The sequence below is a fragment of the Perissodus microlepis genome, chromosome 6 (genome assembly GCF_051167445.1).
Source record: "Perissodus microlepis isolate ML-2025 ecotype Zambia chromosome 6, ASM5116744v1, whole genome shotgun sequence".
NCBI classification, from domain to species: Eukaryota; Metazoa; Chordata; class Actinopteri; order Cichliformes; family Cichlidae; genus Perissodus; species Perissodus microlepis.
The window spans coordinates 20,190,341-20,218,272 of NC_140466.1; the positions used below are offsets into that span (position 1 = coordinate 20,190,341).

Below are 27,932 nucleotides of genomic sequence, written 5' to 3' on the forward strand. Positions count from 1 at the left end.
ATTCTGAGTTTAATGCTCCCTCCGCTCCTTCTCGGTTGCCGGGGGACGTGTTTTACTGACTACCTTTTGCGTTGTTTCTACACGACGCGTAAAATTCTCTTCAGGAAAATCGAGACTGCTGCAGTTTCACCTTTAATTTCTCCCGAACTACACTGAAGTCCCCAGGTAAGGCCAACCCAGGCGAACTTTTAGTCAGCAGGTGCTTTTACCTGGTTCGCCCATAAAACTTGGCAGTTTTATTTTTTCATACAGGTGGCTGATATTGATGAAGGTTACAGGTTACTTTCTTACCATTTCTTTTAAAGCTCAGCCGGCTGTCCCCATCCCCCTCGAGGTGCAGGTGTAGTCAGGTTGCTATCTTATGCTGTGTTCACGTCCCTTGCGAAATATCCACGCCGAAAATGTCTCTCTTTAGCCGAGAATCATTGTTTCGCATTTTTTCCTTAAATTTAAAAGCTGATCCATTTTGCAGAGTTGGATATATATGTGTGTGTGTGTGTGTGTGTGTGTGTGCGTGTGTGTGTGTGTGCGCGCGCGCGTGGTGGGGAGCTTTATTCATACATTTTTCCTCATAAAAATATAATTTTTGGTCCCTGGATTTTTGCGCTTCTGGACTTGAAGGATTAACCTTTTCACCCATGACTTAAGCTATGATCGATATATATATAGAGAGAGAGCTATAAAACATATAAAGACCTGTAGAAATAGGCAAACACGACCACTGCTACATTGGTGTTTTTTTGTTTGTTTTTTTTTGAGTTAGCTTACTTATCATACATGATATCAAATCTGTTGGCCGGACTTTGATGTTCCATTACAGATGTTTAGAGTTTACAGTTTAATATCACGTGTCCAGTGGACTGTCTTATATGACCTTAAGCTAAGGTATTTCAATACCAGGCGTAAAGACGGCGATTCTCTGTGACTTTTTTTTTTCCTTGTGGGAGGGTCAACATCAGAGCACCTGTTAAGCCAGTCCTGTTCCTCCGACGCAAAGTGGTCACCTGACATTTTTCTTTTTCTTGACTGCTCAGTCTCTGTCAGGCCAGAGGTAGTTATGTCACTCTTGCGTGTGTGACAGTCACTGCTAAACAGACCAACGTAAGTCCAACTTGAATTTCGATTGGGATGAATTTCGTCCTCAGAAATTCTTTGCGGTATTGATTTAACAGTCAGACTGTTGGTTTGTGTTATGACGTGTGCCTTTGCTCAAATCTTACCCTTATTATAAGGGATAAAAGGATAACCCTCCTAGACTGTGACAGCCTGCCTTACTTAACAAACTGTGTTCCCACTTACTTAGGGCCAATCCTATTTTGTTTCCCCATTGATAATATTTTTAAGCAAATAGGGGAATTTAATACCATCACTATCACATTCATCACTTCTTTCTTATTTCTGGTTCACATCGGTTGCTGGAACACATTGGCTTTATCCCAGTCTCCTTTTTATTTTATCCTTCTTTATTTCCTGACTCAATGTTTATCTCTTGTGGTCAGACCATGTCTGACCACATTGATTGGTGCTTCCTTATCTGTAGTTCACATTAATGAGATACTGTCACTGTAAACTCATTCGCTCTGTCGCAGTCTAGTTCTTTGTTTATTTGCTGACACAATGTTTTAAAAGACGGAGCCTGTCCGACCTGTTCTCGTGTAGCAGTGCCATAATCATGATGAAAGGGAGGGAGCAGTAAGGGTAGTCGCGTGTTCAGAATCAAGGTAAAGGTGAGGGGAAAATACCTTATACTGGACAAAAAGCTGTGATTTTTTTCCCTTTGTCAGTAGAGAACACGTTGTCTCTGAGCAGATACCTGTAGCCAGTGTGCTTATTACCTTTTCCTTAAAATGCTGATGAAGCTTTTAAGAGATAAGGGCGTGCAGAAGAAAAAGCCCTGTTGCTATTACAAACAGCGTTTCACATGTTTTGGCCTGGGAAAGCCAAGTTGTCTTTTTTTTTTTTTTTTACCCCCCCACTTTTCAGCTTGTTTTCACCAAAATTCAAGATCTAAAGGCTCTTGACCTTTACTTATTTGTGAAGTGCTCTTGCATCACCTTCCATCTTAGAGTTAACAGTACAAAGTATTATGTTTCCAGATATCACAGAATTTCAACTAACCTTTTATATACTTGACCTGTTATAACTTTTCACACATATGTGCACTTGCATTTTTTTGTTGATGACACTTGTATGCAGCCACTAGGCCCAGATACGTGTTGCTATGTCAAATTTCATTATGAGGGTTTAACCTCAGGCATGATTTAAAAGAAAAGGATTGCATCACATCTTTCAGCAGGTTACGAAGCCGTCTTCCGCCAGTAGTCACCAGCTAGCCGAGCAATAGGACTTCAAAGCTACCATCATCTGGATGTCTGAGCGCATTTAATCTTTTAGATTGTTTTTCTTTGATTTTTCTAAAATTCAAGCGTTATTACCTCAGGCTAGCCAGTCTTGCCCGTCAAGGTCCTCAGCTGGGTTCTTTTTTTTTTCTTTTTTTTTTTGCAGCAAATAAACCTAAGACCAGTTTATCTTGCTTCACTTGAGAGATATGAGCCAAAAATAAATAGCTAAAGGCTGACTTGTGTTTGACTTAATATCAGCTCTTGGACGTCACTTCTCCGCTCTCACCAGGGTGAATTGAACTAATGAACCCCCACTGTGGAAACAGCAAGGGGCCTCCTGCTGTGTTACATCCCGAAAACGTTAGTCTGCATTAGAGAGTGTTAATCACGGTATAATTACCACATTGTGGCACTGATTGGATAAAAGTGCTTCCTGCCAACACTATACTTGGTTTGATTTTTAGTAATGCATAAGAGATTATGTGTGCAGAAAATGCTACAAAACAGAGAACCTGAATGGAAGACTAATTTTAAGATAATCACATAGTTAAAGTCTCCCCCTCAAAAACTATTAAATAGTTTCTTTCTCAGTTACTTTTGTGTTGATTTTGAATAAAAAAAATACAAATTATTGTGCAGAAGAGTTGTTATGCTTAGTTTTTTTTTTTTTTTAGAAATATTTTGTATGTCTGAGCTGTCAGATATTGATCATGCATCATATTCAACGACTGAAACCATTTTTTTCCTGTTAAATAACTGTAATTTAGCATCTTCATCAAAACAAAAAACGGAGTCTCTATCTTTTTGATTAAAGAGGTGGTGTGTTGTGGAAGATTAACTGTTGCAGATACATTAAATTTAGATTTTTCTTTAAATGACCAATACTGTTAATTTAGAGCAGCTGTGGCATAAGCCTTACATTGGGTGGTGGACTAATAAATTTGTTAAGCACTGTACAAAGTTTATCTCGTTAAGCTTAATAGTTTATTAATCATTGTTAATTATCATGTAAATCTAAAGGAAATCAGTATCCTGCATGGGCAGACTAAGATGTTAATTGTAGATTTTTGCAGCCATTACTGCCTACATCACATTTGTCTGATTACCTTTGTATATTTTAACAGCGGCTTAGCTCGTAAGATGAATTGCACAATATCAAAAGTATCAACATTACACTGATTTATCTCCCAGCATTCCCCTGCTGACTATTATCTTACAAACTACAATAGCTGTCTTCCTAAGGTTTCATTCATTTTAAAATAAGTTCCTAGTTTGCTCTAATCTTCCCCATCTCATTTGTCTCCATCCATATAATCTCATAATATTATATCCTTCAATTCTCTGAATCCAGATCACTTCCTCAGCTGTCCCTGCACACACGGTAACCAGACTCCATTGTTGGTAACCTAAGTCATGACGCATCTTAGTCCTCAGTAGACATTGGCTGGTTTCTATAGTTACCATCAACAGTCTGTGCTGAGAAGTGTCTGTAACAACATGCTGAGGCTATTTTAATGCAAAATGGTGACACCCTTTAGTCCTCTTCATACCTCGCTTTGAAAAGAGAAACTCCATATTGTGATTAAACAAGTGTCTTCCCATTATGATTGAATGCTATAAGGTGAGCAGAATCAACAGGTGCAATTGTAATACAATCGGGAGATATTACTTGTGCCATGACAAAACAAAATGTAGGAGATGTATTGTGGGGCAGAGAGGATATCATAAATGGCTCACCCTTGAAAGGCTTCCAGACCAACATACAACTTTCTATATTCATCTATAGGTATTTAAATAGCACCCATAAATTTCCCTTGGATGTCATCACCACACAGCTACCTGTAGCAACTTATGGGTTAGGCACTGTAGATAAATGTAACCTGCGTAGTGGACGACCCTCCATAAAAAGGCTTTCACTGTTAATCATTAATCCAAGTGAGAGGGGCCGAGAGAGAGAGCAAGAGAATGGGTGTAGGCATATAGGGCACAGGCTATGAAATGGAGGCTCAATAATAGTTCTTTGTGTTTGTATTTGTGAATAGGGCGGCTGGAGGTTCAGAATGACGTTGGTGCTACCCACACCATGTCAGCGACAGTTGCGCACAGGGTGATTAGAAATGGAGCGGTGGAATCGAAGTACGTCAGAAGAAAGAAGAAGTTGATAAGGAAATGTAATGTTTTGATGCCAGAAAAATGAAACGGCACAAAAGCTGAGACCTCGTAATTTCTTAATATGGATTTGTATGTATGAGAGAACTGAAAGAAAATTTATACAGCTGAATTCATTTCCAGGCTTGAAGTTCAATGAACAGGAAATAAGACTTTCAACTCTCTGAATCATGCTCTGCTGATAGAGATAAAGGTTTATCTCGACTAAATAAACTCGTCTAATTAGTAATTTTCCATCAGCCTCCTCCTTGAAGGTGCAAAGCACACAGACAAATAACTCCTAGTAAACATAAAGTTTTATGATGCATTGCTTTTGGATAAACAGTGATCTGTATCTGTATTATAATATTGCATTGGAATGTCTGTACTGTGTATTTTGCAGCTGTAATCCTAATATTGCTCTTTTTATTATTATTATTGTTTCAGCCATGCTACTACCCTCATCACTCCTACTCCTCCTGGGCCTCCTCACATGGAGTCCCAGTACGACAAGAGCCGCTAAAGTGATTGTGGTCCCACCCATCATGTTTGAATCGCACCTCTACATCTTCAAAACGCTGGCAACAGCTCTACACAAGGAGGGCCACGAGTCCCATTTTCTAGTTTCAGAGGGTCGTGAGGTCCCGCCCTCTCCTCACTACCATTTACAGCGCTATCAAGGGATCTTTAACAGCACCACAGCTGACAATTTTCTCCAATCCAAAGTCACCAACATCTTCTCAGGCCGCCTGACATTTCTCGAACTGTTTGACATTCTTGACCACTACTCTCAGAACTGTGATGCTGTCGTTGGCAATACTGAAGTAATGAACCGGCTGAAAGAGGCCAAGTTTGACCTGCTGCTAGTGGACCCCAATGAAATGTGCGGTTTTGTGATTGCTCATATCCTGGGTGTGCAATATGCTGTTTTCAGCACCGGCCTGTGGTACCCTGCAGAGGTTGGAGCCCCGGCCCCGTTATCATACGTACCGGAATTCAACTCGCTGCTGACCGACCGCATGTCCTTGATGCAGAGGATTGCAAACACAGCTGTTTACCTCGTACAGCGCTTTGGAGTCCATTACATCGCACTGCCCAAGTATGACCGGATTATGAAGAAACACGGAGTAAAGCCTCAAGTGGCCATGGCTGACTTGGTGCAGGGAAGCCGGCTGTGGATGCTGTGCACTGACATGGCTCTGGAATTCCCCAGACCCACCCTTCCACATGTGGTGTACATAGGTGGCATCCTCACCAAGCCTCCCAGCCCACTGCCACAGGTCAGTACCAAAAGGGACACAAAGCTGACGAGCTTATTATCAGGGTTGTTCTATTTTGTCATGTCCAAGAGAACTTGTGCAGTCTCCTTTTGGCTAATGCAGCATTTAAACAGCTCGCACAGCAAGGTATTTTGATACATTGATACAAATGTGACCATAGTCTTGAATCAGTCCTTATCCTTCATATGAAACACTGCTGACAGTATCATAAGAAAGCAGCAAATGTTAAAAATCCAACAATTATTGCATTCAAATTTTCAGGTGTGTCACCTCATGCCTTTACATGTCCTATTCTCTTGTACTCAGGCCCAATGCTAAACTTGTATTTGAGATAGGCTTATTCATTTCAAGACCTGAACAATGGAGCCTACATTTCATGAATGCATCTGCATCTAGTGCTCACAGAGGCCTCTATAGGAGCCTGAGCATAAAATGAGCGCTCTTATGCACTGGTGACAGAAGCACTGTAGTACAGCTGGCTCATGGGAACAGAGTTGAAACAGGTCATTATGCAAATATGTGGCTTTATTGGTCAGAATGGGAAGCTGCATTGTTTTGCAAGTATTGCAAGTATTATACTAATATTAGTATATTAGTATAATTAGATTAATACAGTAAGTTTTGTTATGGGTGTGGTCTGTGTTTGAGAACCCTGAAGAGTTATGAGAGGTATTATAAAGGCATGAGAAAGGACATACTCCTTATTTTTTTCATTCTTTAGCCTAAATCCATTCTGCAAACTGTTTCTCTTTTGTCACTGAATTATTCAGAGTTAATCAAAGACGCAGCCCTTTTTCAGAAAAGGCCTTAATCTATTAAACTGCAGTATCATTAAGTAGAAAATAATGGCTAATCCATGTTTCTTATAGCCAGTCATAAGATAAAAATGAAAATGAAATTGTCACACGAGAATTTGGAGCCAATAAAATGTTGGCTTTTTTTTTTTCCCAAAATAGTTGCCGAGTAATTAACCACTTCTTGAAAAACAACCCTTTGGGAACTTGCAAAAGCTTGGCTGCAACGTTCCTCTTGAATTTCAATCAAATTCACACATCTCTAGTTAATGAATTGTTTTTCTGCACTTTTATCTCTTGAAACGACTTCCTCTTTATGTCTTCACAGTTTGCTGTTATTCACACTAGCTTGTTTCCATTATCTATTGTTTTTTATCACTTGTGATATTTTCTAATCACAATGTGCTACAAAGTGACCCTTTCTAGAAAAGTCTGGTGTGATGATTGGTTTAGGTTCAATGTACACGGCAGATTTTGAGCAAAAGGGGGAAGGGTGTTGAGGAGAGGCGGGTAGTGATGGGGGGGTTAGTCCAGCGTTTGGACATTGCGAGCGCGGGCTGTCGGTATCTGCTGCGGAGGGTTTTAGGAATGCCACACCAGCCAATAGGGAGTATTGTGCAGTGTTGTGTGGAGGGTTATAATGGAAGTGGATGGAGAACGAGGTCATTGTTCTAACCCTAACTCTGGGGACACTGAGACTCTTTTATGGGGTCACTAAGGCCGCGTTGTAGGGACAGTAGGGGGTATGCTGCTGGGACACAGAGCCCAGTGTGCCCGTGAAGCTGCTCTGTGCCAGGGCAGCCTTAGCTCCTGCAGCTGGACCGTTAGCCTCCCTCTCTCCCTACTTGTTCGGCAATCCTGTCTCTCCAACATGGCTGCTCCCTGATCAGTCCCCAACCACTGTTAGTCAGTCCATCCTCACTTTTACAAAAATATATTTTACTATTGGACAAACTAATGGTTTCTTAAGTGCACATCAGGACACGCCCCAGGGTTGGGTTAATATCCAACTGCCTGTTGTCCTTTCAACAACCTGTAAGAGCAAATATATTTTTAGAGATGTGTAAATGCCTGTAAATTAATAAAAAGCTGGGCATAACATATGATGCTAAAGTACACAGACTTGTTGACATTTAAGGTCTTCTTGTATGACTTTTCCTTATAATATTGCTAAGAATCTCAATAACTGTCAACTCTCAGCTCTAGCTCAACACAACCTAAAAGGAGACTTCACATCTTTTTAAAATTAATTACCTACCAACTGAAATTCTCAGACAACTAAATTAGCAAAATAAAATGACAACAATCATGGACAAAAAAGCAACTGCAAACAGCCAACATAGATTAGTCCAGTCATCCAACCCTAGCAAACCCAAACTCAAATGACTGTTTCATGATTTCTTCTTTCAAGTGCCTGTTGAGAAGCACTGTAGTCCAAGTAATGGCAGGCTGTTACTAAAAAAAGAAAAAGAAAAACACCCCCCAAAAAACAGCACCACATGGCAGAGTGTTCCATGTTGCAGGTTTGCTCATGGACGACTCCTCGTTTTTTACAGGAAGAGTGCTTTAAAAGCATATGGTATTGGATTTATATGTAGATTTGTGGTTATAATTTGCTTAGTGTAGTTTGTAGGAACCCGTGAGTTCTGTTATTTCAGTTGTAGTGCTGATAGTTTTACATCTTTTATTTGAATAGAGTGAGCATTTAAGGTATTGGATAGTCTCTAATTAGGATAGCTAGAATCTTAGGTTCAACATATCAATAGTACTCAAAAGTTGTTGTTTTTTTGTTTTTTGCTTTGTTTTTTTGTAAAAAGGCTTTACTTGGAAAATGATACCATAAAAGCTAATGTTTTAACCTTGTTGTAACTCATAGAGATAATACTATACTTTGCCAGCCTCAAACTTGCAAGGACTGTTAAACATTCAATTAGTAATTATAACTTGGAGCACAGAAATACCCAACTTGGCTTTAAATAATACAGAAGTGCTCAAAAACAAACATTCATGGGTTAATGACGTCTGCTCCAGTCCACCATTATGGATAACTATACTCAAATTTATTGTTACCCTGGTGATTTCACTCTCCTACATGGCCAACTGTAGGCACCAGGGTTGCTTCCAGTAAAGGCAATTAAAATGAAGGGATCTCTTGAAAGGTATCTGTGACATTGCTTCTTGATAGAGGCCTCTGCTGAGTTTTCTTCGAGCAACAAGAAGTCCTGTTTTTCTTAGAAACTTTAAATATATCAAACCTTAGAATTTCAAACTAAAATGTAAGCCTGCTTTAGCATCTACTTGCCAACCAGTTGGAGAATCCACTTTTTTTTTCTCCCACTGACCCGTGGTTGTCAGGTGGTAACTGATTCTGTCTCTTTGGAGCTTTAGCAGTTATCATTTTCACCGTGACAGGCAGCAACCCTCCTGACCGTTTAGGAATATACATTTGTTCCTTGCAATTGGTGATTGCCTGTGGTTGCTAACTGGCCTTAGGCCTGTGCGACTGGAGCCTTACGTATATTACCATCTATGTGAGTTTATATTTTGAATAGGTGAAAATGTGCTATAAAAGACTTGTGTACATATTGAATGTTATTTAGCGTCAGTTTTTCTGGGCTTGGTTGCTGATGATCAGGAATGACTAATGTTTTTTGATTGCACCTATATCAACAGCTCATACACAGAAAAATCTGAGAGTAGTACAAAGTTGATACTAAATGGTTGAGGTTGTAGAGTATTAAGTTTTTTGTTAATTAACATATAATTTCATTCTAAAAATCAAAGGATTTGAGCTTAGATGTATCTCTACAGAGTTTTCAGGCTGGAATATGTTATTGGGTTTTAGAGCCTCTGTACTTATCAGCCTTCAGACATAATTACCGGTTGTTCTAACATTATTAAAAAAGTAGTTTAGTGTACTGCGTTTTCGTATTAAAGTTAGATTGTAGCATTTATTCAGTTTTATACCGTCATCCTACATTTATATGCAAACCTGTCAAAATGGATGTGCACAATAAACTCTGCTATATCAGTACAATAAATGCTATCGTCACATAGGCGTGACTGCAAACCTTCGCAGATAACTAAAACGGTGTTTAAAGTTTATGTGACTTAGTCATGCTTTATTGACGCTGATGTCATGTATTTGTTCTTAAGGCTCTAAAAAAAATAAATAAATCCTGAGTTAAATTGTAAATTTCAAATATGAAATACATGGTTTTTTTTTTTCTGTTTTTTTTTTAAAGCTGTACTTTATCCCTCCCTGGTCTTTTTTTCTCATGTTCCTACAGGATTTTGAAGACTGGGTGAAAGACACAGAAGAGCACGGCTTTGTAGTTGTGTCATTTGGAGCCGGCGTAAAGTACCTTTCCAGTGACATTGCTCACAAACTAGCAGGTGCCCTTGCCAGACTGCCCCAACGTGTTATCTGGAGGTAAAGAATCTACTTTCAATTTAAAAGATGTGAATAGAACTTTCTAAAACCTAAAATTAACAACAGTCTTCCACTAGGCATTTTTTTTCTTTTCTGTTTCTTTTTTTTGGTTGTATGTTGTGTTTTATGGAGAAACCTGCAGTGGTGGTAAAACGTATATGCCCTCTTCCTGATTTTCTATGTTTCTGTATGTTTGTCTCACTTAAATGCTTCAGATCATCAACCAAATTTAAATATTAGACAAAGATAACGCAAGTTAACGTAGTTTCTAAATGAAGGTGTTATGATATAAATTAACTGCTGTGTATCACATGTTTGGAAAGCCACACCTGTTCTCGATCATCTCGAAATGATTTAAATAAAACCTGCCTGATAAAGTGGAGTAGACCAAAACATTCTCAAAGGTTAATTCAGGAACAAATGAGAAACAAAGTAATTGGGATCTCTCAGTCTGGAAAAGGTTATGAAGCCATTTCTAAAGCTGTGGGACTCCAGCAAACCACAGTGAGAGCCATTATCCACAAACGGTGGAAACATGGAACAATGGTGAACCTTCTCAGGCCGACCAAAATTACAAGAACGGAGCAACGACTCATCTAAGAGGTCACAAAAGACCCCAGAACAACATCCAAAGAACTTTAGGCCTCACTTGCCTCTGTTAAGGTCAGTGGTCATTACTTCACCATGAGAAAGAGACATAACATTTTTTACTAGAGGTCATCTGGTAGATCAAATAAAATTGCGCCATGAATGCTGAAACTTGTTCGTGCCACAGTAAAGCTTGATTAGTTGACAGTGACTTTATAGTTTAAGGATGGAAGTAGCTTTGCATTTTTTTTTCCTTTCTAAATTTAGCCACAATACAAGGATAAGTAATTCAGCCCAAGTACTGCTCTGATAAACACACTTTTGCATATGTGAATGAGGTGCAGACAATATATGACCATGTGACACAACAGGTGCTACTTCACTTTTAGCCGCAGAACTGCATTTGCAGCATATTCAGTTCTGTTTACTGCTTTCAGGATTAATTAATAACGAGAGCTAGTAGTTTAATATTACATTAAAACCATCCATCAACCTTTTAATCATTAACAGGTATATTTGAAAAGCTTGCCATTCATTTACCACATTGACCCACATTTTTATGGATATTTTAACCAAATATGGGATAAAGGATAACTATTTGGTTTAAGGATGTATACATTTTATCACATAATAACACTTTTTTTTTTTTTTGTAATGTGAATCCAGGAGCAAAGTACTGATTTGCAGTAGATACACTTAACATTACACTGATGGGTATATAATGCAGAACAGGCACCTGCATGTAGAGGGTTGGCAGCTAGTCTGTAGAGGCCTGACTACACAGTTTCCAGTGATGTCATACGAGTGAACTGTTAACCTTCCATTATGTTTTCCTCTGTGTAAATACAGGTATGTCACTGCATGCTGTCTTTATTAGGTTTTAGGTCAGAGATTTAGGTTTTCTTGTCATGTTTTTTGTGTTCGGACTACAAGTACAGATATTTTAGTGATTAGTCTTCATTTTATTGTAACACTTAAGTCTTAAAAAAAGATAATACCACATTGTGCCATTCCTTTTCTCTCGAGTTGGCCTTTGTATAATATCATCACACGTTTAGATCCCACACGTGGTGAAAAAGAAAAGGCAAGAAGTGCAAGGATAAATTTCAGAGTCCCTAATAAATAAATAATAAAAAAAAAAAGACCCCTGTGCTGACTTTACTGATGATCTTATTGGGATTGTTTTCTTTTCTTTTGGAAAATACAGATTAAACAGATTGCTAAAGCTCAAGGCGAAATAGGACTCCTTTGTTCTTGTCGTGTGTCAGTTTATTCGTGTTAGCTTACTGACCTTCTGTGCCTTAGTAAAATGAGGCCATTCCCTTTTTTCACTTCCCTAATTTTTCATGGTATGATAATCAGGCTTTTTATACAGGAATCTCATCACAGGAGAGAACAAACAAAGAATGCAAACAGGCAAATCCTCTTTTAAAGGGCAACAGTTATGTGATATTGTACGGTAATGCAGCTTTTAGTGTCCCTTCTAAACTAAGAGGTTAAAAAGGAAGAAGGCTGATGACAGCATCAGGGAGCCAGCCAAATGAATCGTGTCATTGATAATTGGCTCCATGAATGTAGGCTTTGATGGGCAGGACAGTGAATTGGTGCTTTGTTAAAGACAGATGAAAGAGTTTGGGCTGGGGAGGGAAGCAGACAGAGATGGACAGATGGGAGTCATAATGTAGCATGCATATGCTGAATGTGCGGAAATGCCTCCCCACACAAAAAACACACGAGTATTTAGTCAGTGGCATGATCTGCATATTTTTGAGTCGAGTGCATTATTTTCTTTATTGCAGACTAAGAAGAGAATTGAAAATGGTATTTAAGTAATGAATTTTAAATTCAAAATAAAATACAATGGAATTGTTTTATTTTTGATATATTTAAAATGAACCAAGAAATTATAAGTATTATTTTTTTTTCTGTCTTGGAGGTCAGGGTGCCCCAGAAATAAACATGAGACCTGTGATGATTAAGTTAATGAGTTTTGCTTCAGTTTTTAGTTTGTAAACACTACCTTTAAAATGTGCAGTGTACATATAAAGTGGTGGCAAAATTCAGGTAGGCTGGCTCGGTAAACTTTGCATGTCTGGTGGCTCTAGGACAATGTCAGCTTATTGAAAAGACTTTTGTTATTTAAGTAAACATACTGTTCCAAGCAGTAAGTCATGTGGCACAACCGCAAGGAATTCCACCTGATCAATGATGGTGATGTTGTTTGAAGCTCTATAGGTACTTGCTATGCTTATGTAATTTTGCAACAAAAACTTTATGTATCACTGTTTTATGTCCCGGGCGCTGTAGACAGTCAAAGGGATTCTTGCCAGAAATGTCAGTCAGAAAAAATATGTAATTAATTTTAATGTTTTGCTTCCACCACTTAACATTTTCAATGTCAAAGACATAAAAAAAAAGTATATAAAATTTTTTCTATTGACGCTTATATGCAGACATACACAGGCATTTAGAAGAACCTAAACACCTGTGAGTACAAAAAGCACTTTTGCTTTTCAGCTTTTGTTGATGCAAATCAAGTTCATTTGTCTAGGTGCTTTCAACCTCAAGGTAATTCTAAATGCTTTACATACAACAATAGATCAAGAGTAAGCACAACTGTACGTTATGGTTTTTTTTTTTTAACATTTACTTTTTAAGTTGCACAATGTGCAGAACAAAAAAGCCCAGTTAACATCCCTGTGACAACTGCAGATTTGGGGGGCACTGATTTAAAACCACTGCGAGCTGGTGTAGTCCATAAAGCTAGTTTTTATCATTGAATCAAGAAATATTGTTTTGCACATGTAAACATTGATTAAGTTTATGTAATGGCTTAAAGTCCCCTGGAGTTTAAGCCATTTTACCATGATGCAAGCAACTGCATCGGCAACACTTGAAATTTTAGATCGAACATTATCAACAAAGTAGTTGATTGAGGCCCAAAGAAGCAGGAGTGTGAAAGAGAAGTTCAGAATAAATAAATCACTGGTGTATTTCATGTTGTTTTGTCATCACCATTTGGTTAAGCAATATTTCTCCCCTGATCAGTTGGCGATATCACAGAGAGCCAGAAACCACTTGACAAGTGTTTTAGTGACCAGTAATTTACTTCTACACTTTGCACACAGAAACTTGCATAGAGGTAAACGATGTAGATTTATTACCTGAGAGTCAGTCCTAGAGTTTTTTCGTGATATAAAGGTGTGTGTTTGTATTCTCTTCTCCATTTTTCAATACAAACATGGACCATAGCTAACAGATAAGCATAATACAAAATACTGAGGAAATACAGGGTATAGAGGGGTGCTGGGCTCAGCTGTGGCTCACAGATCAGAGTGTTAGACCATTTAACAATTTGATTGAGTGAGTTTCTGTTCATTACAGATATGATACCAAGGAAAAGGACAAAAGACATTCAAAAGAAGCATGATAAAATCATCAGTGGGTTTTATCAATGTGGAGATGACAGAGCTTCCTCAAACATGATAGCCTCTTTTTTTGCACACAGCTTCACAGTTTTCTTCAAAGTTCAGTTTAGAGTCAGTGACTGTTACGAGATATTTTTGAGAACAAATACATTCCACTATCTGACCCTTAGACAATGTGACCTCTTCTGTATGAGTACTTCTGTCTTAGATATGGTTAACTGACGATAGGACTCACACCATTTAACAAAATTAACAAAGACTGGGCCGTTTCATTATCCAGGGGAAGTTACACATTAAGCCAAAGAGAAAAAGATTATCAGTAAAAGAATGTAAACCGAGACGAAGTAAACAAAAAGGTTTTTGAGGCTGGACAAAAGGGGTGGGAAAAAAATAGAAAAAATAGAAATAAGATAATGTTACCTGCTAAAGGTGTTGGCAGGTGGATTGTAACAACTAAATTTGTTAATATAGGTCAGTGTAGATTCACTGTTGCCATAGTATCATTTTTCAAAAGAGAAGATTTTCTATATTTTGTGCATGATTCATTTTGTGTATACGTTTTCTTACAGTTTCGAAATGACCTTGTCTGGCTGGCATTTACTATTATCCTCATTTACATATATCACAGCTCTTAGCAGCTAAACAAATGCATTGACCAGACTGTCTCTTCAGTCTGTCGGTTATATCGTTTTTAAAGTTAGTGATTTGTCTGGCAGACTAATCCTCGCAATAATGTGAGGGATGAACACAACTCGCATAATCTTTATGGATAACTTCTGATCTCTTAGGACTAAACATCCAAATCTTTGTGTTAAAACACTACATTGTTAAAAAAAAAGAATTTGACTGAGCACATTATTGTAGAAGTTCACACTAATCATTAAGTGTTCATTAGTAATCAAGGTGAAAACCTGTGCAGTGACTGTCATTGTACACTCAGTAGTACCCTTTTGTTCTTTTATATTTTCACAATTTCAATTATTTTTCACCCCCCCAGTGTCTTAGAAGTGTTAAGAAATTATACATTGTAGCAGAAAGAATCGTAATTAGTAGATGTGGCACTAGACTGCTTGAGCTACATCACCGACACTGTTTGCCACTGCACCACAGTGCGGAGTTAGTCACTGTGGTTGGAAACAGACTATTTCTGGCAGCACGCTCTATCAACCATGCTCTATATTACTGACCTCATTTTGCATTTGAAAACTGCAATCAAGAGCCAGTGTGACATGCAAACACTTTTTAAGAAACTACTATAACAAATAAAAAGAAACTAAAAAACTTGCATCAAAATGTGACAAAAGCCAAAAATATCGATTGTTCTGTTTTTATAAATGTATCATTATGTAGTATGAAGAAACTTGGACTTTCTTACTTGATTTTTACTGATAAAGTCTGGGTAGCACTTTAAAATAATGTCACACTTTTAAGCATTATTAAGGTGTTAGCAAGTGCGTTATTCAATCTAATAAATTGTTACTTTACTTAAAGCACCTGAAGTTTTGTTTTTTTTTTCCAATTGGCTTAAATTTAAGATTTTCTTCTCAAAACTAAAATAAATTGCTTCAATGTTTGTCCTCTGCATTGTTTCCTCCTCCTCAGATTCTCTGGCGTGCCACCCAGTAACCTTGGCAACAACACCAAGCTTGTTGATTGGATGCCTCAGAATGACTTATTAGGTAAGGACATGAGATCATTAAAAAAACGTAGCATCCGGTTCTTTTATCAACATATTTTGTTTGTGAATCAGATCGAGGTGATTCTAGTTAACTAAAACTGCAAATCAAAATACATGTAGTTAAAAAATCATTGTTCATGTTCATCGAGAAATAAATTGAAAAATATATAGAACATGTAATTTTGATCTTGTCTTTGCAAGATTAGTCAAATTTAACAAATATGAGCAGACCTCAGTGCATTTCTTAGAAACGGTAACACTAACATGTATGTGAGTTAACCATTTCCACAAAGTGGTGTTTGTATTATAATACCCGTTCAGACCTTCTTAAATTCTAATCTGATGAAGAGCCCCCATTACAATAATTCACAATATCAAATATAAAACATTAAAATTACAGAAATGAGTCTGAAAGATGTAAACTCACACTGAAAACTAAATGAAACTAAACTCAAAGAAAATAAAAACAAGATTTTAAAAAACTGTAGGAACTCTTCTGTTATTATATTTACCTTGAAAAAAAGTAAGAACGTTAATTTTTTTGTACTACTGCTTGATGACAAGTTTTTACACATCCCTCAGGAGTTGTTGGTTTCACCCTGTGGGTGTGGCTCACTAGGTTTTGTGTAGTATGGTTCCGTTCTTCACATACTTATTAACCTCGCCAGAAAGAATACACACAGATTCATTGTGCCTGACAGGGATGAGGAATATGCCACATTCAATGACTGACAGCAAGGACTTGATTATGCGATGATGCAATGCCATTTTACCTGCAGGACACACACTAGGACAGTGAGAAGCATTATAAAATTAAAAATAACAATGTATGTTTTTCTGTGGTGTTATGGTTACCCACTGCTCTAAGCCATGGTCATAAAATGTTTTCCTTTTTCTTCTTTTTTTTTGGTTTTCTTTTTGAATGATGCCTGATGTGCTGCTGTTTCAGTTTCTCTAAACTGTTTCTAACCTTAGCAAAACAGCCCCGTCAAAAACTTTATGCCTAACATACAAAAAAAACCACCTGTTGTTTCTTGTCATCTAGGTCACGCTAACACAAGAGCGTTCCTGAGCCATGGGGGCTTGAATAGCATCTATGAGGCCATGTATCATGGTGTGCCAGTGGTAGGCGTACCTCTTTTTGGAGACCATTATGATACTATGACGCGCGTAGCAGCCAAAGGAATGGGAATCATGTTGCACTGGAAATACATGACAGAGGAAGACCTCTTTACAGCCCTGAGCAGCGTCATCACAGACACCAGGTTAGTTTGTCTTGTACTGTTTTGTGTATTATTGCTTTTATCAGTGAGATCTGATAAAAGGGTTTTAGGTTTTAGCTTACCTAAAACCTAAAACCCAAGTCAGAGATAACGGGTATTATGAAGTTGGTTATCAACTTTCTCTGTTAGGCTGGGCTCTATGCTTGAGACTCCATTCACATAAAAAGGCGTTTTTCACAGATCATGTGACTGCTGTTCTGCACAAAATGATCCCTCTGAGTGAATGTTATCTGATGGTGCCGATGATGATTAAAAAAACCTGACAAAAATCTTTAATTAACATTAAAAAAATAACAGTAAAATGCAATTGTTGCGATTTAAGACAAGAGATTAATGCTGCAGAAAACAGTTAATCTGGTGATTTAATGCACTGTGGTAAAATAAACATTTTAATTCAGTTTAATTACTGTCAACAGCGCTCTGTGCTGCTGTTTATTTTTAAGAATAAACTTTTAATTGGATACGTTTAAACATTAAATGTTACTGTCCCATAGCCTAATATCGGAGGCGTGGAAATCACTTTAGTTAGTTGCCAGTTAACTTTATTGATTGAACAGATATTCTTGGTGTGTATTTTAGTGGCTGCAATTCAAAAATAGCTAAAATACAAAAACATTTATATATTTTCTGCACATGCACATTCTGGCATTGCTACCTACAGTTTGTGCTTCATTTAGTGTTTTTAATAAAGTATGTTTTAACAACCTGCACACGCATTCTCCCTGCAGAGAGTTTACATTGCTCTTAAAACATGCAATAAAAGAGAGAATTGGTGATTCTCTCGGTGAACATAACCTCCTGACTAGGTTATGTGTTCAACAGTAGTTACTATGGTGATTTAGCAAGATAAAGAAAGCCACACAGGAAACTCTGACTTCGAGCTTTTCCTAGCGTCGTAGCACACCCCCTGGTGACCTTTCATGATATCAGGTCATTGTGATTTAGGGTGTCTATAATATTTCGTATTTTAAGCTATACGTTGATTTGGTTGTGACTGCAGTGTTTGTTCAACAAATCTCCTTCCTCATTTATGCCATCTCACTTTTCCTCTACCTACCAACCTAGGTACCGCCAGCAAGCCCGTTATCTCTCCAATATTCACAAAGATCAACCAGGCCACCCTGTGAGCAGGGCCGTTTACTGGATCGGCTATATTCTCCGTCACAACGGTGCGAGCCACCTGCGCTCAGCTGTATACGAGGTGTCCCTCTACCAGTATTTCCTGCTGGATGTGGTCATTACTGTAGGGGCTGCCATGGCTCTTGCGGTCTTTGCCCTACGCCGGTTGGCACGATTGCTGAGAGGCAGGTCCAGGGACCACAGCAGAGGAGATAACGTCAGGGATGATGGCAGCATGGCCAATGGACATTGCCATAATGAGAACATGGCCAATGGGAAACACAAACGCAACGGCTCCTTGAAAAATGAAAAGAAGATCAATTGATGCTTCGAAAGGTTAGGAGGGATGAGGAAGAAGTTGCCCTACGGACTCAGCTCTAGCTTTTGGTTCACTGGTTTTATGAAAGTTTGGAAAGAAGGCTGTTCTTAGGTCTGCGTCTAGTGGCAACTGCTACTCAGAACAAGCAAGAGGCTGTGGAAAGGATACACAATGCGTTGTGTGAGGACAGAGCAAGACATCGGGTGCTCAAAATCTGTGTGTGTGTGTGTGTGTGTGTGTGTGTGAATATGGGTGAATGTATGTGTGTGTGTGTGTGTGTGTGTGTGTGTGTGTGTGTAATGAGGTATATTTAACAAAAACTTTAACAACCACAACAGCAGGTGCAGCAATACATCATTAAATTTGTGAATTCTTTGAGGATGAAACACAGGAAAGACATATTTGGGGACATTATTTCTACCCGTGCGTCTTCTTTCCTGCCTGTTCTCTGTCTTCCTGCCTTCCTTACCAGTGGAAGGATGATGAAGAGGGGGAATCTTGAGCGCCAACCCTCTCATCCTCGAAAAATCAAAACAAAACAAATTAAGATGGCTTTTGAAAGATTTAGCATTAAATGTTTTTAACTGCAGAAGTGTTTGGTGAACTGTAAATAGAGGGTAAAACTATTTATTACTGTACAAATGCATTTTAATGATCAGACTTTTTAACGCGTCTTATTTTTAATTTATTTCATATCTCGGTCGGTGTGACAGCACCATGTACACTCCGAATCCTTAGCCCACATCTGCACTCCACCCTTGTCCTTCATACTCGTGAAACAGACAAACAAAGAAACAGCTGATGGCAGCAGTCAGCGTGAATATGGCCCAGTCTGCGTGTTCTTTAATTGCATTATCCACAGAATGTACTGTTGTCTTCAGGCTGGCCAGTTTGTTCATGCACTGTTTTCCCTTTTCACAAGGTGGTGCCAACTTGTGACTGCACTTAGCTGTGCGGTCTTTGCATTATCTCTTGACTGACTTTTGTTGTGGTAGAGAGCGACTCTGCCGAACTCTATGTGGCTTGTCCTTGTGAAAAGGTGATCATGTTTTGTTTTTTTTTTCTGCAGTAACGATATTACAATATTATGAACAGGCAAAGCAAGATCAGAAAGCTACTTAAGCTCATGTAGTGAGGGGAAGAGTCTGGGCATTACTTACACTCATGATTCGTTGCACCATCAGCCCCATATTTTAATTCTGCAGCCCTCATCTCTCTCTCTCTCCTCTTTTTTGATAAACATTTATTACTTGTCATTTCCAGTGCTACACTTCACTTTGTACATCATTCAACTATGATTCAGCTGTTAATGATTTGTTAATAAATGTTTTAATTCTAATGTGTTACAGATGTTTTTAAATTATTCCGTTCAGGTAGATTTCCATTCAGCACTTCACTTCTGTAAATCTTTTAGAAATGCTGTTGAGGTTTATGTGCAAACTTACCTTCTGTAATTATATTAATTCTGAGTGTGAGTTATTCACATTCTGTTCACAGTTACACAGATTTATGGGTACGCTGTGTGCTTGAATACGTGTGTGTGGTTGTTCTGGACTAGGATGGGTGCATGAATGAAGCACAACAGATGTGGTTCACGTGTGGTGTTTGAACAGTGGCACTCACAATATCAAAATTTCAATATCAGTTCAAGTGGAGGCTTTGTTTTAATTCAGGGGTCCGAACAAAAACGCTGCATTAACTGTCGAAGTGCAACAGTTTAAGCCTGTTTTCTAGGGCTCAAATATAATTGGTAAATAAAATAGTCATTCTTTTAATAAAGGGTTAAAAATTACTTGCACTCAGTAACTACTGATGCCTAGAACCCATGGACATGTCTAAGGTTTTTTCAGTTATTGTCTTCAGTCTTTAGGTTTGCTTTGGAAGTGAAATGCAGCTTAATCAGGTTGAGATCAGAGGGCCGCTTCAGTGATTGCACAATATTCCAGGTCATTAACTTCAAAAACTGGGTTCATTTCACAACATGCTTTCGATCATTGTCCGTCTGAACAGTTACCCTTGCTGTCCAGTCAGCTTTGCTGCATTTGGCTAAATATGAGCAGAAAGTATCGATCTGTTGACTTTAGACTGTCCCATCATCAGTAAATACTAGTGACCCAGAGCCACTTGAAACCACTCAAACCCATTTATTATGTTGTGTTATTGGTTGTGAGTTGTCCCAAATATCGTGTATCTTTTTTTTCTTTCCATCATTCTGGACATGGTCCGCTCTAAGTTTCAACCTGTTGAAGAGTGCAATTCCAGAAGTGGTCTGACTTTTCTAATAGTTTTTATGAAGTTTGGTTGGTTTCTTCTGGTTTTGGTGTTTTTATTGTATAAAGGATCCTGGGATCATACACCTGTTGCCTTCATTTAGCATCCAGGCTTATTTTCCTCCTTACCAAAACCCTGGTTTTTCTTTGTGTATCTAATGAATTTGCTTTGTTTTGGGACCTCGAATGAGGCCTGTTTCAGTTTTATTGAGATTCCTTTTGACCTCATTTCACAGCTATGGTTTCCAAATGCAAATTCCATGCTTGAAATCTATTTTACCTGCTAAATTTATGGGAAGAGGAACAAAAATAAAAAATACCTCACACCCGTTCTTTTCAATTATATCTGAGATCTTGAAAATAAGAAACTGCATTGAAAAAAAGGTTTTAATTCTTTAGTTGTTCATGCAGTATTTTTGTTTAACCCTTTGATGATTCAATAACTGCACTTGAGCTGAATCTTGAAGAGTCAAGTCAAAACTATCCAAAACTCTGGCCATGACTGTATATGACCTAACTGTTGTCACTATTTCTACTCTTTTAATTTTTGCCACTGTGCCTGCTAATTGTAAATGCAGGTAACAGAGATGTATTTAAAAGGGAAAAAAGGATTGACATAGTTCAAACTATAGAAATAAACCCCTCATTTACAATGAATAATGATGTGTCAAAGTGATAACTGTCCCTGTGGGGAAATTCTCTTTTGCTGAGTTCAAAGTACAAGGCCAGTCGAAGATCATCTTTAGAGTCTGCAGGGTTTCATTATCCTTCTAATATGTATTTTAGAAGGTGCTCGTAAGCATAGGAGAAGAAAAAAAATCATGAACGTGGGATCTTTAGTTGATTTATCAAACTACCAAGCTACACATACTGTGCTTCTTCTTGTTCTTCTACCTTTTTTTATGGATGGAATCATAGCAGAGGGACTGTTTACCAACAACAACAACCTTAATGTAATGGCAACGGAACATTTAACCTAGTCAACGTTGTTAAGAACTTAACATCCAACCAAAATGTTCACAAATACTTTAAAATATTTCAGAGAAGTTTTATGACCTTCCTTTCTCTGTGAGCTATAACATCACTTGCACAGCCCAACCCAGCCCATGATGGGTATGGCTGATGGGCCTGCTGGTGCTACGCAAGCTATGAACAGGATCTGAAGAGAAAATGTTTGTAAAGATGGTTGTTTTTTTTTTGTTTTTTTAGTTTTTCAGTATTAATAATGTTGTACCCTACATACTTAAATGTCCCAACTTTGTTTCAGTAAATATAAAGTCGAGTGTATCTGTTCTCGTGATGTCTATATTTTACCTGCTTGAATAACTGATCATTGCTCTGTTTTCTGTAGTGTACTAGCTTGTTCCCTTTGTCCACATCTTTGTCTTTCTCTTTAATTCCTTGTGTATTCTGCCGTCTTTTGCGCCATCCTTACCTGTCCTCACTTCACTGTAGTTAGTTCGACATTATTTTACTTTCATTTTAAATCTAGGCAAAAAAAAAAAGTCCTCACTTGTTCTGTCATGTGTGTCCATGTTGTAAATAGATTGTAAACAAAATGCTAATGCTGAATAAAAAAAGCATATTTTGTTTGCAGAGATGACTGAAACTTTTTTCCCGCGCTTCCTACAGTGTCGCATATAATTTCTCGCCAAACTAAAATATACAAGAATAAGAAAAACAAAATCATATCGTTATAAACTGTTACATGCGCTCGATGCCACTGTGCAGCAGTATTGAACAGAGGAGCGCATGCGATTCATGTTTTTGAGCCCAGACGAGGCTGATGCTGATTGCAGCAGTTGATGCAGCCAGTCTCAGTGTGATAGGGGATGTATAGGCTTTCTGTCTGGAATTGTTACCAAGCAGCAAGAGGCTTTTGTAGGTATCAAATGGTTGAATCATCTAAAGTAGCCAACTGCACATGCACGCACACACATGTGGATAGATGGGGTTATCTAATGCTGTATGCTTGTGCTGAGTGAGAGTGGGGGTAACAAAACACCCAGCTTGGTACTCTGCTTCGCTTACTTAATTATTCACTCTGCCTGCTGGGGCCTGCAGACCAACCAACCCCCACTTCTCTCCCCCCCCCTCCACACACACACACACAGTGACTCAGTTTTTTTTTTAAAAAAGCATCTGCAGGTATGTTTAATTTACATTCTTCAAGTTGTTTTGTTGTCGCTGGTGGCCCTGTGTGGGCGCTCTTCTGTTAACTGGGGGGGGGGGTGCTGATCAGAAATCTGATGTTGCAGAAAAACACAGTGGGCATCATTCATGACACCCTCCAGTCATTCTTAGCCACATTTCCCTCTTTATACCTTGCTAGTGCCTATTATCTTACCTCCAAGGGCAATCATCAGGAGCTACTGAACACTTTGTGATGGACTAAGTGGGCTTACCATATTGAGTGCAAAGTCCTCCCTCTCTGCACAATATCTGTGTGATGGATTTGTCAATAGTATGAGAACAGGGTGTGCTGTGATCTTACGTCCACTGACATCTTAAGTCTTTACCTGAGATGCACCTGAAAGAAGATGTTGGACTTTCTCCTGTGTGCATTAGTCTGTTAAGGGTGTCTTTTTGGAAATTGTTGACTTGGCTTGTACGAGCGTAAATGAAAGATGGTATATTCATCTTTGTCACAGCCTATTCTGAGAGCTCTCCCTATGGATCTGCCCAAGAAGCAATTAGTATTTCTTTGTAAATGATTTAACAGGATTGAAAGACTTTTCCACTACCAACAGCTAAACTGACCTTGACATAATAAAAAGCAGGTAATTAAGATGAATTATTTCAATGAAAATAATTAAGCTGGAGACCTTTGCACATCAGAAATGAGGTTCATTTTATCCCTTTAATGGCCGACACCACAGATGGAGCACGTGGAAGACAGTGATGTCATACTCTCCCTCCATGTTGACTTTCTGGACAGTGCAGTGTTAAGTTATCAGCTGAGGACAGAAAGCTTGGTAGCACTATGTTGGTGCACTGCACTGACACACATACCAGCTAATTAGCGTTAAGTGATAAATTACTAATGTTTCACTTACCAGTAATGGAAACCACACTTCTTGGAAAGGCTGTTTTTGCAGTTAACTGCAAGATAACTTATTTATTCATATGAAAGTATGAAAACCTAAAGCTTGAAAAGGCACCAAACATGAATGAGAAATCTAATTCAATGATTTCAATAAGAGAGGTGGGATAGACTCCTGGGAAAGGATTTTGCAAAGGGCCCACTCAAATATTTTTGAGTCTACCTGTCATTTAAGGCTGTTTTCAAATTTTTACACACCCAGTTTTATCTCTAATTGGCACAACCACATGTCCATGGACACTGTAAAGAAACTGGGGCTGTTAGGGCTGCAACAATAACTTTAACTCACTTCTCCCCAATATTAATCTTCTGCACATACTGTATATATTTTATTCTGTACGTATAATATTTGGTTATTGTGTTTGCTTTCATTATCCTATTTTACAACAGAAAAGTGTGCACTCTTCATCAAGTGATACTGATAAAATTAGATGTTGCAGACACGACAACTACCAACAGTTATTGCTATAGAAACAGCATTCACATTTTGGCCCATTTCGGCCCAAGCCTATCCAGGCATGCTGTTACCTCTGTGACCCCCCACCCCTCCCTTTCATTGAGTGGCAATTACCACTGTTGTCTCACAGTAAAACGGTCCGAATCCACGGTTCGATTCCACCATCACTCAAGAGTACTGTGGGAGGAAGTTGCTGCCTTTGCAGCTTTGCTAACAAAGGTTTGCAGGTCCTTTGCCTGTTTAGTTATGTAACGGCAATTCAACCTGTAGACCCACAAAACGATCTATATTCATCTTTCAAAAACACAGCACACATCTCTCATAAACATCAGCACCAAAACATTTACAATGAAGAATGATCTGCTTGCACACATGTACATATGTAAGTTTTAAAAAAATAGCAGTTGCCTTCAAAACAAAAGCAAAATTATGTTTTCCTACAAAATGTGACTTTGCATAAAAAGCAGATGGTCATTATCTGATTGGAAGTGTTTGGTGGATGAAATGGGACAAACTGCAAGATATTTAATTATTTATATTTGAATCCTAATTTCCCATTGTCTCGCAGGCTGGTCAGGGAAAACAAGGGGCCAGATGTTGCCCACGGGCCATACAATGCCCAGCTGAAGCTACACTCGTGATGGCAAATCTCTACTGCAGCTTCAAACTAGCATGCTAGCTAACAGAGAATAGCACAGCAAGCAAAGATGATGCAAAAGGAGGACAATCAAAGAGAATAGAAAGGCTGTATATGTCATGACTCGCTGTGCGGCAGGCAGGAGTTGGACCCAAAATGCAGGACTCACAGACTCAGGGGATGAACTCAAAATCACAGCTTTATTTGCTGGCAGGGAAAAAACATACAAACTAAAACACACAGGGCGATCCACACAGCATGAGGGACGACGCGACACTGACTCAGAGAAACACAGGGTTTAAATACACTGGGAAGTAACGAGGGGAATGAGACACAGAAGGAGAGCACAGCGGGGGGAAATAAGAACTGACGAGACAAGGAAGCGTAACCTGAACACATTCACATAAGACACGGACCTTCAACGTAAAACAGGAAGTATGACACAGAGACGCGAACTAGACTAGGGGAGACAGAGCAACTAAGAAACACAGACAACACCAACAACAAAGAGACACAGAGGGCAGCTACTAAATACTCAGAGAACTAAACAGAATACAAGAAAACCAAACTAAGACACTACATTAAAGAATAAGCTGGGACAACAAAGAGAACTAAGAACATAATACAAAAAACTCAGAGGCACAAGAAACTCAAAACACTGGGTCACTGACCCAGGACCGTGACAGTATACATCTTAAAGTGTAATCAATCCATGGATCTCTTTGCCATGAGACAACTTTATAACCATTTATATTTTTCTTTTGCAAAGAAGATAATTTGAGGTGTCAGTTTGATGTTTGGGTCCACATACCAGAAAAGATAAATGGGTAGCTGCTGCTAAAAAGAGACGTGGCTACAGCAGATAATGTTTTTTTAAACCAAATCTTAAAAGCACTGAGCTTCAGTGTATTTGTACATTTTTATGTGCAGGCAGCTCCGTGGCAGAAGATTAGTCTGCGTTGTAGAGACAAAACTGAATGACCGGGTTTGATAGCTACTGAGTTGTTATGTTAAGACTTGTAGGACTTATGGAACTATATGCAATTACTTTGGTTTTACATAAGCATGTATTTAATTTTTACTAAATGTTCCATATTATCAGCATTTATACTGGTTTTTGGGCTCTTGCTATTATCTTCATTTTACAGTGTGGTCCTCAGTGAAACTAACTTTAAAAGCTGGTCCTTAACCAGCTGCAGTGACGTGGTCATTCATAGAAGGCTTTAAGGTTTTCTTCACACTGCGTTTGAATGAGCTAAATCATAAAATCATACAGATTTAGGAAAATTATTCCCAGACGCAAGAACCACAAAACTGATGCAACACAACAGCTACTAACAGTTAATGCAATCCTCTTGCTAAAGGCCCATAGCCACCACAAAAGCTGTCAGTGATTGATTCATCTCCTCTTAAAACGAAATGTATTTGGCTCACTTTAGCATACATATGTCAATACTTTTCTCAAGCTCTCTTTTATACTCTTTTTTTTGATTAATCTTCTTTGTCATTTTTTATTCCAGAGAGAGGTAGACAAGCTGGATTAGTCTGGTGTTTCATGTATTTAAAGGTGAAAGTCAATACATCCAAGGACTTTGTCTGCTAGATTAAAAAATAAAAAAGATCAATGTAACTAGCATAATGAGAATTTGAGTGTTAAAAAAAGGAGAGAATTAAAGAAGATAATATCCTGCAGGTTACCCTCACGTCCAGTAGAGGGTAGTAGTATATCATAACTAACTACTGTAGTCGGCTTGTGCTTCTCTTTTCCTCTCTGCCTGTCAGTCTTTTTGTTTTGCTGCTCCTCTGCTTTGTCCAACAGCTGAGCAACCTGTTGACAGAAGTTTTCAGCTTTGGGTTTCTGATCTTGCAATAGCTGCTGCGTGCATCTGTAATTTATTTATTGTTTTTTTTCCGGTTGACATTGAAACACTGGTTCAGTTTATATATATAGACAGCTTCTAGTTCTTTTGAATGTCCCCCTTTGAAAATATCTGGACCTAAACTCTGCATGACAGGTCTGGCCACCAGTAGGTTAGAAGAAGCCTTTAGCATCAGAAGCCTTCGCATGCTGTGTGTGCTCAATTTCAAATGAAAGTTTAATGATCCATGCGGAGAAACAGGAGTGGGGTTGGTCGGTTGGTTTTCAGCAACGTTTAGGTGGGTGGTTTGTGTCAGAGTTAGATCTACATTAACACCAAGGATTTCTAATCATTCACTCATCAGTGGTTTTATAATACAAATCCCAAAATGCCATATTTGTGTATGCAGACCTTATATATGTACATGTGTTTTTATATAGGTTCCATTTGTGCACATGCCTTTGTGTATGTGTGTGTCACAGGGTTTGGGATAGATGGAGCCCTGTCACTGTGTCACCATGGAGATAAGAGAAGCCTGACAGCACAGGAGAGAGCATGACAGCTTTTATATCAATCACACTGACTTATAACTGCGTGTGTGTATGTGTTACGAGTGTCTGTACGTTAAGGGGTAAGGAAGGGGTATTAAGCCGGAATCAGAAATAAATCAATGTCATGTGGTTTATATGTCAGCAGCTGTTGTCAGTTTGGCCTCACCTCTTGCTGTAATCTCTAAACTCCAGTGGCTACATGTAAACTCTCTCTCTCTCACACACACACACACTGCTCTGACACACAAACAAACAGATGCCAGTGTGTGTCACCCATCTCTAAGTGCCTGGACGACGCCCAAAAGGAGAGGGTTGGCCAAATGCTGTCCTGGCACCGAAAAAATCTACATCTTTCAGCTTGTCGCAGATCTAATCTCTCTCTGTCTAATTTATTCACTGATCCTCTCCAGCTCCTTCTACCCTCAAACTTCTCTTCATCTTTTTTCCCCTCGTTGCTTCTACAATATCATCTCACCATATTTTCCAGCATCTCTTTCTGTCTTTCTCTCTCTCTCTCTTTGTGTTTACACATCTCCAAACATCGTCCAAACCCGGAGCCTCAGTGAGTCTGTAAGCTGATGCAGCGTATCTGTGAGGAATTGGGAATTCAATTGGAGAAAATCAGGCTTTTGAGTTTTCAGCC

General features: G+C 38.6%; 1 protein-coding gene across 1 annotated transcript; it reads left to right on the forward strand.

Annotated features, from left to right (window-relative positions):
• Position 1: 1 nt before the first annotated feature.
• Positions 2-22,285, forward strand: ugt8 (UDP glycosyltransferase 8). Its single transcript, XM_084931396.1, has 6 exons — positions 2-165; positions 4,938-5,770; positions 9,855-9,997; positions 15,616-15,692; positions 16,737-16,956; positions 18,040-22,285. The coding sequence occupies exons 2-6, from the start codon at positions 4,940-4,942 to the stop codon at positions 18,416-18,418; spliced, it is 1,650 nt and encodes a 549-aa protein (XP_084787522.1). The 5' UTR covers positions 2-165; positions 4,938-4,939; the 3' UTR covers positions 18,419-22,285.
• Positions 22,286-27,932: the final 5,647 nt, after the last annotated feature.

Excerpts from the sequence above, each read along its gene's own strand:
- ugt8 (XM_084931396.1), top strand. The coding sequence starts at position 4,940 with ATGCTACTACCCTCATCACTCCTACTCCTCCTGGGCCTCCTCACATGG. Across the intron at positions 5,771-9,854 it reads CTCCCAGCCCACTGCCACAG|GATTTTGAAGACTGGGTGAA; the intron begins GTCAGTACCAAA and ends ATGTTCCTACAG. Across the intron at positions 9,998-15,615 it reads CCCCAACGTGTTATCTGGAG|ATTCTCTGGCGTGCCACCCA; the intron begins GTAAAGAATCTA and ends CCTCCTCCTCAG.